This window comes from Meleagris gallopavo, chromosome 17, assembly GCF_905368555.1.
Source record: "Meleagris gallopavo chromosome 17, MGAL_WU_HG_1.1, whole genome shotgun sequence".
Classification (NCBI taxonomy): domain Eukaryota; kingdom Metazoa; phylum Chordata; class Aves; order Galliformes; family Phasianidae; genus Meleagris; species Meleagris gallopavo.
In genome coordinates this window covers 6,209,430-6,230,929 of record NC_139420.1, presented here as the reverse complement: position 1 = coordinate 6,230,929, position 21,500 = coordinate 6,209,430, and the positions used below count along the sequence as shown (strand labels likewise).

At 39.0% G+C, this 21,500-nt stretch overlaps 1 protein-coding gene across 10 annotated transcripts in view; it reads left to right on the top strand.

Moving 5' to 3' along the window:
- Nucleotides 1-21,500, top strand: part of ATXN2 (ataxin 2) — a 49,900-nt gene that overhangs the window by 5,078 nt on the left and 23,322 nt on the right. For 6 of the 10 annotated variants that reach the window (XM_085238740.1, XM_085238738.1, XM_085238742.1 and 3 more), the window contains exons 2-11: nucleotides 1,662-1,698; nucleotides 3,090-3,149; nucleotides 3,861-3,932; nucleotides 4,147-4,297; nucleotides 11,304-11,428; nucleotides 12,648-12,739; nucleotides 15,182-15,379; nucleotides 15,881-16,059; nucleotides 17,575-17,784; nucleotides 19,810-19,992. In XM_085238740.1, coding sequence (XP_085094866.1) covers nucleotides 1,662-1,698; nucleotides 3,090-3,149; nucleotides 3,861-3,932; nucleotides 4,147-4,297; nucleotides 11,304-11,428; nucleotides 12,648-12,739; nucleotides 15,182-15,379; nucleotides 15,881-16,059; nucleotides 17,575-17,784; nucleotides 19,810-19,992 — 1,307 coding nt within the window. The remainder of the gene's footprint in view (nucleotides 1-1,661; nucleotides 1,699-3,089; nucleotides 3,150-3,860; nucleotides 3,933-4,146; nucleotides 4,298-11,303; nucleotides 11,429-12,647; nucleotides 12,740-15,181; nucleotides 15,380-15,880; nucleotides 16,060-17,574; nucleotides 17,785-19,809; nucleotides 19,993-21,500) is intronic. The other 4 variants (XM_085238743.1, XM_085238741.1, XM_085238746.1 and 1 more) reach the window with 4 other exon arrangements.

Here is a 21,500-nt window from a genome sequence, read left to right as displayed (position 1 = left end):
AAGAGGAGGAATCAGAGCTGAATCTGACCCTTTTATTAGGGCATTTTGCATCTGATGGAATGGCATCCCAAAAGAAGAGCGTGGCTCGACTGAAAATGTTGCTAAAACTGTTGCAGGCTCCAGCACTGTACTGCAGGCAGCCATTTGACAAATGGCAGGCAAGCTTACTCAATGGCAAGACTTGCTGGTCGCCAGCAAGCCAAAAGTTGTGACTCTGTCTTCTGGAAAGCCAAGGCTTATAGGTAATTAAATAAGGGCTATTTGGTTTAGAATTTTTTTGTGTGTATGAGATTAGAACCCTGCAAGTATCCTGAAAATGCCAGCTTGACATCTGAAGTCTGCGTTTATTACCAATCAGCAAATGTCATCAGTGGAAGCAATGCTGTACAGCACAGCACGTCGGGCTCAGAAGCTTGCTTTCTCAAACTGCTCAGGTGGTCTGTTGGTGGATCTTCATTTTTTCCTTGCTAAGGACTTTCCTGCTCCTCTGATGGACTTGCTGATTTCTGCAAAATTTGTGCTCATGAGAAGACTCTTTAATTCCTTGACCAGCTCGTGAGTCCTGCTCATAAGGGCACGGTTTGGAGCACAGCTGCCTTCAACTGCAGCACAGCGTTTTCAGAAGCAATTGAACACATTTGCTGTTTAGATTTCAGCATTGTTTGACTGTTTTGAAACATGAGCTTGGTTCTTTGGGTCTCTAATCAAATGGATGTGCATCTGTAAGGTGAGTGAGTTTCAAAAATTGATTTTTTCTTAAATAAAATTGAAGAGTTCATTTTGCCTTGCTCTTATTGGGTACGCTCTTAAGTTGTCATTATGATACGAATCTCGGTTATCACAAGAAGGATTTCAAAGTAGGGCTTCCTATTGTGATACAGACCTCAATCACTACAAAAAAGTAGTTGGAACTAGGGCTGCTGCTTGTACAGAGGGAGCTTGGACACAAGGACATGAAGCACACCAGCCAGGCTGAGGTTTTATTGCAGCTACAGGGATGCTGTTGGCACTTCTAGGGCTGAGTTGAAGGCCGCAGACTGTTGCATCTCGGTTTGCAGAACATTGAGAGTCTACAAGTTAATTTAAAAGCATTTTGAAACATTGAGGTTGTTAGGTGTTCACTGGTTTGCATGTGTTTACTGGTTTTGAGGGGCTGTGTGGGGCTGCTGCTCTCATGTAAGCTCTAAGTAGGGTCCGAGAACTGGGCCTTGTAGGCAGTTGGTTGGGTGGCCCTCAACCAGAAACATGGTGGCAGTGCGGAGAGACCAGGCCTAGAGAAGTGGCTGTGAGGGACTGAGCCTGGAAGTGCAGTGAAGCAGTTTTGGTTCTGCGTGCCAGTAGATTTTGGAATTTCCTTTAGCTACAGGAGTCTGCTTGAGAGAGAATATTTGTGGATTTTTGTAATGACACAGCATTGGTATTTTCTTCGTTTTGCCGTTTATTGTAGGTAACCTTTTTACCCATTTACTGGTCTTGCTTGTAGATCAGTAATTTGAAGGATAGATGCTATAGGCTGTGCAACTGCTAAGTTTGGCTCTGGGGAAGAGCTAGTTTTCTTTGCTCTCATTCTCAGCACAAAATTAAGTTTGGTTTTTGAATTTGTTAAGAAATTGATCCTTTTCAACATTTCTGACTTGTATCTTGTCTGTGTTTTCTTTCAGAGGTCGCAGCAGTGGCAAAGGACCGCCTCAGCCCACAGTGAGTATTTTTTCCTAGTTGTTTCCTCTCTAGATAAAAGGAAACAGCCTCTCTGGTGACCTTTCTTAGCAATGTGAAAATGGCACATTGTGGAATACTCTGAATTTTTTTTTCCCTTTGATACCTCAATGAGTATTTTTGACTGAGATATGCTTTTTTTAAATGTAGAAAATCTTGCATTCATCTAAGTCTGTGATTCTATGATCTAAGTCTCCTGGGAGAATGAGGAGGGAAGGAACTCTTAAACATTTGAAACATGCCAATAAAAATCTTTCTTGTGATTATAGTTGCAAATACATGGATAAATTTTAACTTGGGAACGGATTCAAAAGCGTTGCCTCTCTGGAAACTCTCTATACTGGCTTCTTTAAACAGATGGCTGAAGACAGGGAGACAACACTTTGTTAAATAGAAGTAACAATTGTGTTCAGCTTTACTACAAAATAGCTAACATAATGTAGCTAAGCCACTGTTACCTGTGTGTGTAGCTTTAGTTATTGTCAGGGCTGATACACTGTTGCACCATAGATGTGACTTGGTTTGTAGAATATTTTATGGAAGGTAAAGACCTGCGTCTTGATTCAAAAAACGGATCTTTGAACTGCACTAATCAAATATTTGCTAATTTGTTAGTGGCCTGTTTCTCAAGGATGACTAGTTCTGGGGAATGGGGCAGGAGTAGGAAGGGCTGAAAGGACTGCAGTTTACCTCTATAAGTGTATATTGAAGATAGTGGGTCTCTTCAGTAAAAATAAAGAAGCTTTGAGGGAGAGCAGTGAAAAAGGTGATCTACAAATAGGAAGTGTTAGGCCTTCTGTGTTCCTTACTGAGTGTTGAGCATAGAAGCAGCCTTAAATATGTTGGTTTCCGGCTTCTGGAACTGCAGTGAGTGGCTTTTGACTAGTTTTATAATAGGCTTTGTAGCTCTTCAGCAGTTCACAACTCGATGACTTCATCTCCTGTTAATGCATGTCATCAGATCTGTTTACTTCAAAGATGTAGTTCACGGAACATTTCTCCTTCAGCAACAGTTGAGGTACCTTGTCCCTGTTCCCAGGGAGGGCTGCTAGGAGGACTTCTCAGTTGTGAGACTTGGTACGTGAGTTTTATCCACCCATTAATGGGATTGACATTGGGTTGAGGCACACTATAAGGTTTCTCATGTTTTTAAGGGTGCTCTGGTATTTAGTTGATCAGAGAAAGGGTAAGGATCCTCTGGACATCTGCTGTGACTTAAGTTCAGTGTATACTGGCCAAGTGAGGTTTTTTGACCAGAGTATTTCTAGCAGCTGGTATGTGCTGCTGAGAGCTAACTTTGTTTTTGTAGCATTGCCTTTCTGAATTACGAGTTTCCCATAAAAATGACAACTTCTTTTTGTTTTTTTTTCCAGATTTCTTTCGATGGCATCTATGCAAACATGAGAATGGTTCACATACTTACATCAGTTGTTGTAAGTTCTCTTATTTGCAAGGCGTGTAAACAGTTTCTATAGTGACAGAGAATTGTTAAATATTGCACTAATTGTAATATAATAGAGTGAATATTAAAGTTCAACAGTGGGCATCCTGTTCCAAGACTGAAATTTAAACAGTCATAGTAATAGCTATTGTGTATTTTTGGCTTGAAAAACTGCAAATTATATTTGGGATGGCAGATTTCTTATGCTCGTTGGTCGTATTTTGAATTTTCTGTCTTCAGTGACTTTATGAATAAGTAATGAATTTATATACAGGGACCAGAAGGCCTTCTCCCCTCAGATTGTTAAGAACATGGCAAAATTTGGTGACAGACCATCTCACAGCAGCTAGAATCTGGGATAAAACTTAACCTTACTTATGCCCATGCATATTCATGGATTTCTTTTTGCACAAAGACTTGTTTGCATGCATGCATAGCTAATCAAAAGTCTCGTGTGTACCGAGAGTACTTTCGTGAGTATCTTCAATAAAGTCTGGGACATACCAAGTGTTTGTATCTGTGGCACGCAGAGACATATTTGTAAATGGGTAAACGTTGAAAAAGTAGATTTGACTGAAAACTAAGCTTTTTAGCTTAATTTTTACACACTGTGCTTCTGTAAATATATATATTTTTGAGAAAATCACTCGTATCCCTTGTCAGGCTGACAGAGTACTACACTTGGATTTTTCTTGCATTCTAGGGATCCAAATGTGAAGTACAGGTGAAAAATGGTGGTATATATGAAGGAGTTTTTAAAACCTACAGTCCTAAGGTAATTTTTTTTTCCTTTTTGGCTCTTCCTTCTTTTGTAAGGTACCATACAGTATAATCGATGCTTCATTAAATTGGAATATTTATTCAGTTGTTCCGACCTATCCATGGTTAGGTTTTTTGCAAACCTCTGTAAATGTGTGCTTTTTCCAAGTATGTCAGTTACCAGTAGTCTATGGTGTATTCAATTAGGATATTCTTTTTATCTCTACTAGTGTGATTTAGTGCTTGATGCTGCTCATCGGAAAACTGCAGAATCCAGTTTGGGGCCAAAACGTGAAGACATACTAGAAAGTATTTTATTCAAGTCTTCAGATTTTGTTATGGTGCATTTTAAGGATATGGATACCAATTACGCAAGAAGAGGTATACATTTTTTTAAGATTCTTAAAGTTATCTATATCTTAAGATCATAAGTCAAGATTTCAAAAGTGTTATATATATATTTTTTTAATGCCTTTTTTTATCTTTCTATGCCAAGGAGTGAAACTGCATGTTTGTAGATTTTCAGGTTGGTCAGCAATTGTCACTGGGAGCCAAGTGTTCATTGTTACACACATGCTTTATTCCCAGGTAGCAGTGACTTAAAGATGTATGGATTCACAGAAATTTAGAGAGATTTTCGCTCTTTTCATCCTGTATTTCTACATGTGTGTGTTCTTGCCTGATTTAAGGCTGAAGGATAAGATTCTTGTTCCAAGGAATTTGCTTTTCCTCAAAGAAGGATGCATAGTATCAGAGCAACAGTAGCATTGAAATGCAGATACCTTCCAGGTTCTGGATGGGATTTTGACTTTGAATTTTGAACACAAAAGCTGTCTTATAATGGATCTGCTATGAACATCACTTTAATGTAAATGCAAACTGGATTCTCCATTACCTTGTCCTTCTAGATTTCTAGTGAACAGATGGAATGAAAAATCTACTACTTCTAGAAATAATTACTGAATGGAAGTTTTCTAGAAGAGAATGGCTGCTTTAGGTTGAACAGTCACTCAGTTTGCATTATGAGGTGGGATGTCTTTGCATCTAAATCTCTTAAGTAGCTGTAGAGGAGAGCTGAAATAAAACTGTACAGACAGAGTGAGATAAACTGGAAGGCTGCAGAACTTGATAACTCACAGTGGGTAAATTAATCTGCTTTCCATTTTGTCTCAACAACTTCTTATCGTGAAACCACACTTGAAAGAGCAAGCCAGTCTCTGATCACACCTGCACATGAGAGCAATGAAAGGCTTTCTGCTTCTTGGGAAGTTAAGTTAGCAAAGATTCAAAAGAATGAGTGCGTATGAACACACATGCAAAGAGGAACTGTGGGCGTTTTGTTCTTATAAAGAAACCCAAGTCTTGGTGATAGGGTCAGATAAGTCTGTGTGATCCACAGTAAAAACTGAATTTGAACTCCTAGGTGAGGGGATTGTGCTCCCTGCTACGTTTGCACTGGAAGTTGTTACCATCTGGTACCCAGCTACATTTGATGGTGCTGAGCTTCATATAAAACAAAGGCTATTAGCTTCTACAGACCCATGAAGAAGTATTTTAAAATTGCCTAACCATCAGTGTCTTTTGGCTATTTCAGACAAGATAGTATACTGTTTGGAGATACTTCATTGGAAAGAAAGCTAGCTGTCACTTCAAAATGTAATCAAACAAAAGGGCACTCCACAGGCACTTGGTTGCTACAGGATAGGCTTGCTAGAGTAGAGTTTATTGGGGGGGAGTGTATGTGTTTGGTTTCTCACCCCTGTGCTTAGACAAATGCAAGACTTCTGAGGAGCCCTTGAAGTAAACTTACTTTCTCCAGAAGATACTATGCTGTGTCTGGGATCATGTGAATTTTTATTCTGGCATTTGCTTCTATGTTGAGCTGGGAGAGCTTTGGCCAAATGGTGCTCCTTAGATTTTGAGTACCGATCAGACTTGAACAGCAGAGGTGTTTGCTTCATTGTCTCTGCCTTTGTGTCGAAGTCAGAAATACGAAAGCGGACTGGAAGAGGAGTAATAAATAGCAATAGGTAGAAAGAAGGGGAATGGGATGAATTCTTCTTTCAGAAGGAGTAGAAAATACAGTTATCTCTGAAAAAACCATCCAAAGTAGTCTGCCAAGCACCTTTCATTGCTATCTTACTTGTGCAGCTTTGGGGCAACGAGCTGATAATTAATCCTGCAGCAGCATCAGTAGTGTGAGTACAGGGAAGGTAATGGCAGTATAAGCTGAAGGTGGGTGAAACCACTCTGGAAGCAACAGCCTTGAGTTTGCCTATGCCAAGCATGACATTGCACCTTAAGTTGGATCAGTGGAGAAAGCGTGGTGCCTACCTAGACTGTGGAAATTGAAAGTGTTGCGGGGGGGAAAGTAGGACTGTGTAGATAAGAACTTTCTGACAGCGTAAGCTTCAAGGAATAAATCTATCCTTGCTATTTGAGCCCTTATTTGCAACTTTGTCAGTCTATCTAGACCTTTGCTTGAGTAGATTCCTGTCAGGCTTCAAAAGGAATTAAAAGAATCATCTGAGGGTCACTCAGTGGAGTCAGGGCTTTCTGCAGTACCAGTAGATTTGCTAGTTAGATTATTAGGCCCACACAAATGAAATAGAAGGGCACTTTTCTACAGAATAAGCTTCTAACAGCATTTCCTGTAGTCCTAAACACTGATCAGGCAGCTCTGCTGGTTTGCATATGATTCAAATTTGAGTAAGGCTTGGGTTGTCTTCTTGGCTCCTCTTTAAAGACAAGAAAATTCAAGATCATAACTACTGTTAAAGTAATAGGCTTCTACAATGTTTTTATTGGTTTTTTGGCACAGTCGCTACACTCTGAGAAAAGTAATACAAATCCAATAAAAAAAGGCAAGAGAGAACTGGCTATTTAAGTTTTTCCTTGAATTAGCACTGAAAGGGGCATTCTTCCAGAGAAAGTGTTGGAAGGGGAATAGCAGGAGGCATATTGTGAACAAAGGAAGGAAATGTTCACCCTGGAGAACTAGTGGTAACTGGTTTTAATGTTTTAAATCAGTAGTAAGTAGTTTCAACAGTAAACTCTTAGTTGTTTTGTAACATTTAAGCTGAAACATCAATTTTCTTTGAGCCATGCAAACTTGATCAAAGTTTGCAGTGTGCAATACAAACACCTTTGGCACCTAATGCACATTGGCTTAATGGCTTTTGAACTGTGCTTAAATGCATATTTGTGCTCTTCCCCATGAGCACAAAACATGTTTGAGAAAACAAGCTTTTACAATGCCAAATTTAATCAAACCTGGACTCTTAATTGCTCCATTCTGGCAATCCTTTCTCTAAGTCATCTAATAGCACACACTTGAAGAATTTGCCCAAGCTGAGGCTTTTCTTAGAATGCGTATACTTGATTTGCTTCTGCTTCCTGTGAATTTCTGTTGTGTAAAGCTGTTCTTGGGATTTCTTTTTTTTCCCAGTTAGCCAGCTGAGACAAGAAGTGAGGCCTTAACATAGGAAACTTCTTTGCTCAGGGGACTTCATGCAAAGCGGGTTCAGAGGCAGTGGGAGCTAGTGGAGGGCTACATACGGCTCACACTTTTTTTATGGCCAGCTCTCATTTGATCATTTATTTGAGTTTTACCCCTATAGAAAATGAACTGGATAAAAATTTGGCCGTGTCAAGGTGTCACGTGAAGTGCTCCTTCAACAGCTCAGAGATACGAGGCCCCAGCTAAGGGGAGTGTGAGCATGCAGTCGATATCTTGCATGCTAACCTTCTGCCAGTTGGCACCCAGAGCAGCAGTTTGCTTCAGTTTCTACTTTCTTAATAATCTTAAGAGCAGTATCTTTGTTTTGGAAACAATGATTTGAAGAATTTGTGTGTTCTCAGTTGTGCTGCTCATCAGTTTTGTTCATGCCTTGTTTGTTTTGTCTTCTTTTTAATCTTAGTGTCCCTCTGTGTCTTTCTGACTGTTTGTTTCAGGATAATAGTGAGTTGTGCCTTGAAGTACCTTTCTGCTACATTCAGGCTGCTCATGAGACTATACTGTGCGACTAGAAGTCGGCCTTTGTAGCTTGAATTCTTCCTAACTGGATTTTTCTGAGCTGTAAAGGTTAGGCTGATGTTGCAGTCTCATTTGTATCCTGAAATGAAAGAAAGATGAAGAGCAGAGAGGCATCCTGTGCCCTGTGATATATTGGATTCTACTGGGAAACAGCATTGCTTGTACAAATCTTCCTCAGGCCTGTAACACTCATTAGGTGGTACAGTTTTTGTGTTGCCTTGTCCCACCAGTTCATCTGTATTACAATTTTTGACAGCGCTCTGCTGATGGATTTTATGTGGCTTTTTAAATAGGAAAATTAGTGGGTTAAGTATGAGTCTTATTAAGCTACTATTTTATTTGCAGTATCTAGAATGTCAGAACATTTTGTGTGGAGTTTTTTTTTCTTCTGAAATTATTTAATAGAAATTAATTAAACACCCTCTGAGAATACAGACATTACCTCCATCAGGTGCTGCCCTCACTCCCTACATCCGTGTCTTCTCACCTTGTTGGAAGAAGTTCCCCTCTCCCCCAGTGAAGCAGCATGGAAGCAAATGTCACACAAGTGACACAGGCAGCCTCCAACTTACATTTGGTGTAAAATGTCTGATCTGGGGGGATCAGGCATGAAGCAGTGAATGAGTGGCAGTAGGCACAGAAGCAGCACTGGCTGGTCTAGATTATGGCTGTGTTGGCTACGGGGTGTCGATAAGGTGAATGTACAGCTTCCAGATACAAGTGCTTTACTTTTGCTTTCCAGTTGTGTGCTCTCATTACTCCTTCACCGTGGATTTAGATAGCACTTTGTTATTATGTAGTTCCTGTTTACGTTTAAACGTCTGTTCTTGTAATGTATCTTAAAAGCTGTTTGCGTGAAGGGAAACTGAGATGTTTTCTGTCAGATTGGTACACCTTACAAATCTGAAGGCTGTCCAGAGAGATTTTAGCAAAGCAAAATAGAGAAATATACTGGGATTGTGAATAGGGGGAATATTGCTGAAGTTTTAACATGGAAATCATCTTTGCAAGGTGAGAGATGTGTAATCAGCTTGAATGTGTCTGTGAAAGGGACTGAAAGAGTGTAGCTGTGCCTGAACTCAGCCTTATAATGTGGAAAAAATCCACCTGTGTTTATATCTGATGTCTTCCATTTTTTTCTCTCTCCATATTTGTTTGTAGTTCCTCCAGAAACAGGTAACTTTTTTGGCAGTCACTCTGTGTCTGCATCTTGCCTTTCATAACGCTTCTGTTACCATAATATATAATGGAAGCTTAATCTCTTTGCTGGCGCATTTATAGCACTGTAAAACATGCATGTGTAACTCCACAGAATCATTTGGAATACCTTGCAGTCAGTCAATGACTTCTGTTCCCACCCTTGATTGTTACCTATTCTAAGCAGCTGGAATTGCAACCACTGAGAAGTTGCATCAGCACTATTATTTAGCACAACAATACCGTGACTGTTTCAGAACAGTGTACCAATAACCCCAGAATGTGCCTGCTGGAGGCATCAGATGTAGTGAGAAGCTGAAATGATCTCACTTGGAAGTGTTAACCTTCAGCTGTGGAGGAATTATCATAGCTCTGTTGGTGAACTGTGCCCCGAGGTCTCACCAGGTGGTTGATGCAGGTTTTTGCAGCTTCACACGAGCCCTAACAGTGGTTTCCCTCATTAGGGTGGCCTTCCTTCATTTGGCTTTCTTTTCATCATTTTACTGATTCTTTTGAATTTGAAATGAATGCTTAGCTAATAAACATCTTTCTTTCTGTACATCTTCTATAACATTTTATTTCACATATGCTTATTAACAACGCTTAAATGCTGAATCGTTTCCCTGTCGTTTCTTTGGTCTCTTTGTATGAGTTGAGCATTTCATGAGGCAGCCTGTCCTGTACCATACAGAGCTAAGCACAGTTCTGATAGAATGGCAATACATGGGGATAGATCATGGCAATATATGGGCAGAACTTGATTGTGAAATGGGCAAAACGGGGATAATAGGCTGTGTTGACAGTCTCTTAAGAAAAATCTTCAGTAATTGTTTAAACTCTGCAACACTGGTGGCCAACAAATCACTTCAGATGTTGTTAATTCTTTTCACGATGGCTTTCATGTTCATTTCTCCTCATAGGATTTCAGATCTTGCCAAAAGTTAATTTAAGCCATACTCTTTCTATCTAACACTGCCTGGTGGTTTGACCTCATCTTTTTTAAAGACCTGAAGTGTTTGCTTCTTAGTTTTCTTTCGAATTATAATGAGAAATTCTAGGCTGAAGGCACTCAGAAAAGCTTATTTTATTTTAAAAAATTCTTCTGTTTAAGTAATCTAAGAATTTGCAGACAGCTCTAAGATTTGGTTGCTTACAGAATAGAAAAGCTTGGCTTCCTTGATGAGTGGCTTTATACTTTTTTTTTTTTTCCCCCTTTTACAATACTTCAACATTGTAGTATTATTTCTTCAGCTATTTTCTTAGTCTGACTTGGGTGAAACATGAACAAGTAAAAATAAAAGCTCGTGATCTTTATCTTTTATATAATTTTTTTACAATTTGTGTAAAAAAATTGCATAAAAACCCTTAGTGCATTGGCTAATCAACGGCATATTTATTTTTATATGTTGCTGAAAAAAAGAGTGTCTCTGAATCTTGCTGTGTGATGTGGGTAAGCTGCTACCTGAAAAAGGCTTGCAGGAAATAGCATTTCTCTGTTGCTGTCCCATTGAATAAGTACCCCAAGCTAATGGATAATTGAGTTATACTGCAAAGGGAGTGCAGCTGTGTGCGTGCATGCTGGTGTGGTGAGTTGTGGAGACAGAAGGAACTCAGGAAATTGAGGGGGAGCTTGTATTCTGCTCATTTAAGGGATGGGATTGGGTGCATTCATGCTTTTTTTTTTTTTCTTTTCTTTTTTTTTTTTTTTTGCTACTTGCATAACTTGTAAGTATGTGCAGGCTCCCTGGACAACAAGCATACTGTACAAATCTTGGATTTGCTGTAGGAATGGCACTCCCCAGGTAGTCCCATTCTTAGCAGAAACCATACATGCAGTTTGTGTATAACTTTTGGAAATAATTGCAAATAATTATTGCTATTCTTTGATACCTTGTCTCATACTTAAAGTTGCAAAAAACCCACCCTTTGAATAGATTTATTTGAAGTTAGTCTGCACTTCCTGGTTTTTCTAAGCATCAGCAGACAGCTCTCTGACGTAGTCCCAGGGAACACAGCAGCTACAAGAAGTGAATGGTGTTAATGTGTCTGCAATTCAGTTGTGTTTGGTTGTTCCTCAAATAAACTGGTGAGTTCAGTGTCTTCTTGTGCCTAATCAAACTGATTTCACCTCCATCCTTTCCCACTCCCTTCTAGATGCTTTTACTGATTCAGCCATCAGTGCTAAAGTAAATGGTGAGCACAAAGAAAAGGATCTTGAGCCGTGGGATGGAGGAGAAACCAGCGCTACTGAGGAGCTTGAGGCACTGGAGACAGATGTTGTAAGTAATGCTTTTTTGTTGGTTCTGGAGGTCTCTAGAAAGCTGGCTGCTTCTCTGGATGTGCCTTGCCACAGACATTCCTTCATTTTAATCTAATAATGGGGCTAAAGATGCTGGCCTATATCACTATATGTCCAGTCTTTGCTAGAAGCTGCCCCAGCACTTTCTTAAAATTTGAACAATAGCTGGATTTCAAATGCCACTTTTGGCAAATATTGACAAATGGCAGCTGCTGGGGTAAGGAACATGTTTGATTCAAGGAGTGGCTGAAAAAGGAGCTTTTATTAAGATCTCCACATTCAGCAACACACTGAAGTCACTTATGTTTAATCAGAACATTCCTGTCTGACGATCACTGCGTTTGTAAATGATGGTGAAATTGTGCTTAGCTAACTGTCTTGGAGCTAAGATGAAGGAAATTGATAGGAGACTGACCCATGGTTTAATAAGCACAGGTACAATCTCAGCAGATTATGCATCGTTAGATGAAGAGTATGTTCTTAAATGGAGCTTCTTTGTATATCATAGCAGTCAGCTTTTACTCAACCATGCAAGCACTTCTTCTTAGCAAGGTTTTGTGCTGCATTGTGTTAAAAGCAAGAATGGAGTCAAGTTATTTTGGAGAATATTAACTTTGTCTTGCTGGAACAGTTACCCTGTCAATTTTGGTGTATGTACTGTACAGCTGAGATTTGTTGGAATACCTAATGCTGTCAGTGCTTTAGTCAGAGAACACTCAAAACATTAATCATTTGTGAAGGTTAAAGCCTTGAGTGCTGTAATAGCATACTTCGTAAAGTGGGGAAGTTGCCCTGATCACCAGGGGTCTTCTGCCTGCAGTGTGTGTCTGAGATAATTGCATTAATAGTGCTTTTGGGAAGTATCAGTGCTTGTCATAGCAAGGGATGCTGCTAACGTTCAGAACTGCATACTGTGTGTTGGCCATTAACTAGTACAGAGTGGGTATGGTGCTTAGAAAACAGAAAGCAACCAACCACAAAGCAAATAAGAAACCTACCTGGCTTTTTAGGAAAAGTACATACATCTGGTGAACAAAGACCCCTGAAATAAATTGTGGCTCTGCTAACTTTATGATATGAACAGTGAATTTGTGAGCCAAGACAAAAGAGCAAAAGGTTTGACTCCTGCCACCAGCTCTTGTTTTTAAGGGAACGTGTTTCCAGTGACATTTTGAAAAACAAGCATTATTTTCTTCTAGTCCAATGGATGGGATCCCAATGACATGTTTCGTTACAATGAAGAAAATTATGGTGTTATATCAACATATGACAGCAGTTTATCTTCTTATACGTAAGTTCTAAAATATTTTCTTATTAGTTTTGTATTTAATGTTTTCCCTGATGTGACAAAACTTGTATTCTCAAGATAATTTTATATATTTTTTAAGGTTTGGAATCAAATAACAGAAAAAAAAATAATGAATGAATAGTGCTTAAGAAACCTTGCCAGATTTCTGTGAATAGTTTATGTAGCAATCTGTATATATTCCCTTAAATGGGCACAGTTCATTCCCGTTGCAACATTTTCTGAATTTAGGCATGCAATAACGCTTAATTCTTAGAAAAACTTTTACAAGTAGAGTGAAAAATACCAAATGGTGGAACTATAATGTGTCTTTATGTAGCTGCCATATGCACAGTTTGTGTTTAACCCAGCAGAACAGTCTGATTAAATCCTAATTTTATTGTGATTATTCATAACGTAGGTACCGGAGTCTTGAAATGCTGCTGATATTTCGGGGAGCTTGTGCTGTGTATAACTTATTTAGCAGACTTGTGCAGACCTAAAGTTTTAGTTACAGTATAATAACAACTTGAGTATAGAAGAAGTATAAGTCTGCTGTGCTTACTTTGGCAGCCTGGACCCATTCCCAGTAGTCTGCAGCTATAGCATTCACTGCAACTACAACACAAACCAGTTGCAGATGTTGAACAGCCAGCATGAAATGTCTTTATTTTCCTCCTCTTTTTACCCACAAAGTATAAAACTTGGTTGTGAATGTCCAGGAATTGCAGTGATTATTTTTATTTTCTAATTTTTTTGTCTGCACATCTCTTGTTTAACGTTTTATTGTCACATTATAGATGTGTTTTAACAAAAGCCTAATTGGCATATGTCTGCATCCTGGGGAAACTGTTCCTAGAGCAATGAAGTACACTGAAGTACTTTTTGTGCTTCTGAACTTTAGTCTGCGATCTTTCCGCTTTATGGGTATTAATGGACACAAATTAAGAACATGAAGGTGGCTTTTAATTGCTGGAGACAAATTCCATTATTTCCTAGCCAAGCAACTTGCTTTGCATTTTGTCGCTTTAGTTGGGAAACTTATTCTGATTTTTCCAAGCATATGATGAGCATGGTCCAGCTAACTGCTTACCTGTGCAATTGGAGGATTGCATAGGGTTTACTGTTCATTTTATCTTCCCAGAGCTTAGCATTAGCAAGTATGGTTTGTCAGTTTGCATAAAGGCATGAGCACGCTCCTTGGCTGTGGTGATGGCTGCTGTGCTCACATGTATCTTATTTCTGAGGCCATGCTTTCTCTTTCGCCCTCTTAGCCACCATTGATAATGGCAGCAGCTGGCCAAAAGTGTGTGTGAGGAGGGAGACTTCTGCTGCAGTAGCAAAGCTATGTGTTACAGTTTGGCAAAGCCACTTGCTTTCATAGCCTTGTCACCAACACTTGAGTAATCTTGCGTGTGTTATTTCTTACTTGGGCTGTTTCTCCAACTACTTCCTTTGTTCTTTGTTTATATTATCCTAAATGAGTGCCGTACCTATTATCTAATACCAAGCATTGCATGGTCAGAGTCTCAGCTCTATGTAGCATATTCTAAAGTAAAGTCAATGAAACAACCTTCAGAACTTTAAAATTTGAACCAAAATCAAAGAACAAAGTTATTTCATAAAACTTGACACAAAAATTAGAACAGGTGAAAAATGGCAATGGCAGATGGACAGAAGGAAGTGTCAGCTCAGTTGTGGTGTCATGTCGTAGTTCATTATTTTAGTAATTCATTGCTTGTGTATTGAGTTCTTATTTGGTGGCTTTCCCAAAAGGGCTACGTGTGCTCGTTGCAGTGTGATATTACCTAATATTGTAATGCATAGAATGAATGGTTTTGAGGTTCCAGGTCATGGCAAATGAGTCTTGGGTTTCTGGTCCCATGCTCTAAGGTACTGCATTCGTCTCTTCTGCAGTTACTCATAACTGGAAGAACTGAAAATCTGCGACTAGAATTATTGGAGGATTAAGTTTGTAACTCTTAACTTCAGTAGTGTTGGGACTCTTACATCTCTTGTGAATGTGTAAATTGCTAAAGCAACTCACATTTGGTCTCTTGAATTAGCTTCCTATCTAAATAATGGGCTAAGACCTTTTTGTTGCTAATGTGCTCAGCCCTGTTAAAAGTTGGAGACTTTTGCATACTTTTAGGGACTGGGGCATCCTCATGTCATAAGAAAAAGCTTTGCATCCTGACCTTGGTTCTCTAGGCAGGTAAATGGCACTGATTTTGTCCATAATGTCAAACCAGTCCAGAAATATTGCTATCCTTAAAAAAGCATTGTAAGTCTCCTGGCTTAAAAGCAGCTTGCGTGTTATTTTCTTTTTTCTTTTTTTTTTTTTTTGGTTTGTAATTTGTCCTTCTAGAATTAATGCTATATAATTTTGTAGGTTCTTTGTACTTCTGAATTCATTTCAGATGTTCTTTGCCTTCCATTGTCTTTCAGGGTGCCATTAGAAAGAGATAATTCAGAAGAGTTTTTGAAACGGGAAGCCAGAGCAACTCAATTAGCAGAGGAAATTGAATCAAGTGCCCAATACAAAGCTCGGGTTGCCTTGGAAAATGATGAAAGAACAGAAGAAGAAAAATATACTGCTGTTCAGAGAAATGCTAATGAGCGAGAAGGTCATGGTGTGAACACTAGGTACTTGCATACACTATGAATAGTATTTTCATTTAAATGATGTACATATTTTGGTACAGTAGCAATTTACTCATTGAAACTGTGCTTTTTCAGCAGGGCTGATTAGGTTAGGAATCTTGTGTAAACAATCACTTGCTGGTTTTGGCACTCATGCTGACTTGTACACCTCTACTTGGCCCTGTATTATCTGTAATGAAATAGACTTCTCCATTCTTATATTTCACTGTGGTGAATTCATACCAAATTACAGGAAAAGGCAGTGGTTTCAGCATGTCATGGAGAATTTCAGGCCTTAGTACTAATGCATTCAGTGTCTTTGGGCTCTTAAGAAGTGAAAAGTGTAGTGAGTATCAAAGGATAATTCATAGGGTGAATATTTGATCAAATTCTGATTGTATTTTGAGCTTGTTTTGAGAAAGATAGGAAGTATCAGCAAAGAGTTCTTAAACTCGTTATTTTCCAGATCTTCCTCAACACTGATAGAAATTTGCTGTGTTTCAGGGAAAGTAAGTACGTTCCACCTGGCGGGAGAAACAGGGATGTTCTGTCTTGGGGAAGTGGAAGACAAAATTCACCAAGGATGGGCCAGTCTGGATCAGGCCCACCAATTTCAAGGTCTGGATCCCACACTTCAGATTTCAGTCCTAACTCTGGAGCAGATCAAAGAGTAGTTAACGGAGGCAAGTATCTGAAGTTGAAATTAATGTGCCTTAGAAAAGTGCAATAAATTACCTAATTACTGTTGAAACTGCATATGATGTGGTTTTAGTATGTGTATTTAACAAGCTGCTTAGCATGCATCATTTAACACAGAGGTGGTGATTTTTCATCTGGGTTTAAGGTATTGATAACAAAACATTCATTTGAATGCATCGTATGTAGCTTTGCAGAGCAGCAGTGTCACTTGTTTCCTACCTTTGTGTTAGATGATGGTGCAGTCTGCAGCTTTAAAGATGAAAAATTGCTTTTTTGTATTTTTTTTTATACTACTGCTTAGCTTTCTCTCGAGGAATAGCAATACTGACATCTAGTGAAAGGGAGGTGGTGGCTGTACTGGAGGAGGCGTGTGCCTTCCTTCCTGGTGCTTGGATGAGTTCTGCTTCCTATTATAGAGGAGAAAGTAACTCACTGGCTTCACCATCATGTGGGTGGAAGAGCCATTGATGGGAAACTAGGAAAAGTTATTACAGGAAAATCAGTCAAGTCTTCTCTCCAAATAGTTACTTGAGTATTTTCTGCTGTAACATTTATGAATGGATATTGCTAGGCACTGAATAGCAGAAATTGGTGATTTATAAACTGAATACCCGTTTTTGAGAGATGGACTTTAGCAGTAGCCCACCTTTGAGGCATTGTTTCTATATGATAAAAGTACTATTAAATGAGATTGCTGTGAATTAAAAATAATAATAGTTTAAAAAAAAAAAAAAGCATAATGCTCAAGTGCCTCTATGTGGAGAGGAAGTCAGAAATATTTAAAGGTAAGTGAAACCTTCTTCTTAAATAGAATCAAATGTAAAAAGGATGTACAACTGAGTCTTGCCCAAACAAGTTGAAATTTGTACTATTTGTGGTCTGTGCCATCCTATTACTTTGCTGAATCAACATCATACACATAGCATACTGAAAATGGCTTATAAATAAAACCTATTTGGTTTGAAAACAATGAACCCTATATCCTAGATTAAAATACCACATTAATACCGCAGGTGACTGATAGAGGCATAGATGTCAGGATTCAGACACTGAACACCGCTGTTTTTTGTAAAGATACAGTTCCTAGAATTGATACTGCTCATCATTTGGTTTGGAAGTAGCAGTTTGTGCGTTCAGTCCTACACACGAACCACTGTACGAGAACCTCTGGTAGCTGGTGGAGGACCGATGCGTACCGTAGAGCTTATATATGATAGGCTAACAGATCAAACTTTACTGTCTATTCCTTAGTAGTATTTGTAGATCCTAATTAACCCTTTGGGGAGTTTGTGACATTCAGATACTAAATTTGACTTGAAGCAGAGTCAAGAACCTTACAGAGACTATTTTATTGGTTGCGGAAATAAATTAACCTACCCCCAAAGGGTTAAACATGAGAAATCATTTTGTCATATTTTACTTTTTTTTTTCTGTTGACCTTTTTCCCCATAATTTTTCTTTAGTTTTTATACTTTCCTTCATATCATTTGTTCTGTCAGGTGTTCCCTGGCCATCGCCTTGCCCATCTCCTTCCTCTCGCCCACCTTCTCGCTACCAGTCAGGTCCCAACTCTCTTCCACCTCGGGCAGCCACCCCTACACGGCCGCCCTCCAGGCCCCCCTCGCGGCCCTCCAGGCCCCCGTCTCACCCCTCTGCTCATGGTTCTCCAGCTCCTGTCTCTACTATGCCTAAACGCATGTCTTCAGAAGGTACAATACCACAATTTGTTCATGTTTTTGTTTGTCTTTGTTTAACTCCTTTGTGAGTTTAATTACAAAATTGTTTTTCCTCTTCATTACTTAACCTATAATTTGTGTTTAACTTTAGTTTATCAGACTATTTCTATTAACCTTTTTATTTGAAGAGCTTTACAAAAACAAAATAAAGCTGTGAAATTTCCCAAGTTGGTATGAAATAAACTCAGCTTTGTAAACGCTGCTCAGTGTCTTAACCAACAGCAACATGCAGGACCCGATAAGTTTAGAGAGCACTGTTAGGAATATCAAATTATAAAAATCTAAAAAATATATGAAAACAGTTGTTTCACAAAAAGCAGTTTCAAATTTAACTAAAATGATTCAATCACCTTTTGTTTATTTTAAAAAAAGAACACTATATTTAAACACGTGCAGTGTGGAATGGGATAGGATGAGCTGCTTCAAAGATGAATCAGTAGAAAACATTAGGTCTAAGTTTGTATTGAGGCAGGACAAGTCCCTAGTAGCCGAATGTATGCAGGGAAACTTTGACACATGATCCTTGGTAACTTTATGCAGTAGAATCTGAACTAAATGTATTTGTAGTCTGAGGGTACAGTAAGGAAAAAAAAGTCTAAATTTGTAAGTGCACTTAAAAAATAAAAAAAAAAACCCAAAACTGTCCTGCACAGCACAGTCTGGCAATCCTGGAAAAATGTAAGCTGGTTACTTCAGCTCCCTGGAAACATGCACACTCTCTGCTATCATAGGCTCTGCTGGAGCCAGGTTAGAGAAGCATGCTCATTGAATCAGTAGCATGTTCTACAGCTTGCCTGATAAATGCTCAGCATGATCCATAACCAAAAAGTGGACAGTAGCAAACATGTCTGCACGGTGTTCTACGCCAATTAGATTTATCAGTGTGAGATTTCTTTGAAGTAGCAAGATATAAAGAATCCGTGTACAAATTCAGTTATTTTTTGAGCGCTTGTGATTGACTTGTCAGGCATGCAGTGAACTGCTTACTGCAACATGAGAATTGCTGGGAAGTGTATTCTGTAAAATACTTGCTTGTATATAATTTGGATTCAAGTGTGCTTTAGATTCATGATTAAAAAAGAGGCTAATGTTTAAAGTTTTTATAACCAGAAGAGGTATTTGGTATTTTAGAGCCTTATATAAATGAAACCAAGAAATTGCTACCTGTACTTCTGTTACTGATCTAAATGAAAAATGAACTGTAATCAGCCAGATTGTCTTATGCTCATGCACCATTTTTCCTTTTAGGGTATCAACATTTGAATCTGATATTATAAAGGAAATGTTGTTAGGTTGTAGAGACTGTATGGCTGCTTAGACTTGAGTGTAACTTTTCTGTGGCAGCTGTATAAACTGTTCAGAATTACTGTGTTCTCTTATGACTTCAGCTTCTGGTGTTAAACATGCATGACTGGAACCTTGGGATAACAATAACTTGTTTAGTTGCAATTTTGCTGACTTGTTAATGAATTGTGACCTGCTGCAGGCAATTCAGCTCTGTGCAGAATGATCTGCTGGAATTCCCCTACAGCGTTGGTCAGCCAGTGTTGGCAGCTGCTCTGTAAATCAATGTTTGGCATCACTGACCACCTGACAAAAACAATGCAATCCTTTTTTTTTTCTTTTTTTTTTCCTCTTGAAATTGTTTGATGGCCTGGAGCTGTGATTATCCAGCAGGAGGTAGGCCACTAATTTTTTTGGCTTTTCTTGCTGTAAGCAATATTGGATGCTTGGATTCAAATTTTTAAATCTGGTAAAACTTCTAAATATCAATTATATACTTTTTCTTAGTAAGGTGATGAGGATGCTGCTAGTCTGGCTGGACCAGTGGCTTGATCTTTTTGGTCTCATAGATCCCTGGTTCTAGTCTATGCCAGTGTGATTGCATTATTGTGAGTTACTAGGTTAAATGCACTTTTATAAGCAGACAGTATACTTGAGTATGGTTTGTGATGGATGTTGAGTACTTATTGTGTGGGGTTGTCTTCTTTTTCTCAGGGCCTCCACGGATGTCTCCTAAGGCACAACGGCACCCTCGAGGTCACAGAGTCTCTACTGGTAGGGGTACAATTTCAAGTGGCTTAGAATTTGTATCTCATAATGCACCAGGGGAAGCATCTACTACTGCAGTGGCACGAGGCAGCCCTTCAGGTGGGACGTGGTCATCAGTTGTCAGTGGGGGTAGGTAAAGCTTGGCTTATTGCAGATGGCTTGCCAGGAGTATCGTAGAGTCTTAATGCTAAGCAGAGTTCTGCGTTTCTAGACAACCCAGGCTCTGAATACACTGGTCTGCTAACTTAGCTTGCTTAGATGAAGCTGGAGAAGGATGTTACCAGGTAGTTGAGTGAAACAACTGGTGAGTTGATCCTTAAAGTGTAATACTGTCTGAATTGCAGAGAGGATAGGTCAGTTGCTGTATGTAAGAAAGGAAAAATGTGGGAGTTGTTGAAAGAAATAACCTTCTGGCATGTTATTAAAGGAGATGAGAAAAAGTTAGATACTTTTCTGCTGAATTTGGTTAGTGACAGCCTAGCTGGATTGTTATGGTTTAGAAAGGTGTGAGGATTTGGGTAGAGGAAGGCTGGCATTACAAGAGAAGACGAAATGATGCTCAAGTGAAGTTGGATGTACTTTTTCTTTAAAAAACGATGCAGATTCTAAGTGGTTGTGTTGTGTTTGTCATAAGTACTGTAGTAGCAGATAGAATCAATGTATTTTCTGAATCAGCTAACACTTTTTTTTTTTCTTTTTTTTTCCATGTTTGACTTTAAATGTAAAGCTCAGTCTTGTGACAGCAGCCCTGGTTTTGTAGTTGGGACTGTGTTCTGGTCAGTCGTCAGCAGCTGAGTGCTTTCTTGATTCCAGGTGCAAGTGAGCAACAGTTCAGAGTCCGATACTTTTTAGTGGTGTTAGAATTCTAGAGAAGGGCAATGGAAAGGCATTTTTTAGAAAGCAGATGTGACTTACTGCCTAACGCATAGACAATCCCGTAGAACTGGTTGCCTTGTAGAAAAGTTTTAAACACTTCTGTTCTGGCATTCTTTCCAATTCATCTTCCCTTCCTACCCCAACTTTATATATCAATAACATGCAAGTAGAACTGTTAAACAATTCACTTTTCTTTCTTCTTGCTCACTTGAAGTTTATGTATGAATGTGTGGCATAAAGGAACTAACTAGCCACTGTGGGATGAGCAGGAAGCAGGAGGTACAACTTAACTTTTAAAGAACACACAGCTTTCTTTCCTGCTTTAATGCAGGGACAAAAGTGGACATCAAATCTTTCAATGAGAAATGCTGGGTTGTTTTTTGTTTTTGTTTTTGTTTTGCAGCTGGCAAACCTCCAAAGGAGGTCATGCTGTAAAGTGGAAGGTGGTTGGTTGTTGTTTTTTTTCCTTCCCCCCAGCATTTCAAAAAACATTTTTTATTTGTTTGTATGGAGATGCAACCACCTTTTTTCTTTTCTGTCTGAAACTTTGTTAATGTGAGCTCTTGTACCACTGAGGGGCCAGAGACCACATTGCAGTTTCTTGGTGGATCTGCAGAGCAGTGATGTATGTTAGGGGACAAACTGCAGGAAAATGGCACCATTTACCTGAAATGCTGCATTGTAAAGAACTAGGAGATGTACCTGAAAGGTAAACAGGTTTTCAGTCACTAGATAATGTTCCATTGAATATTTTAAAGCAT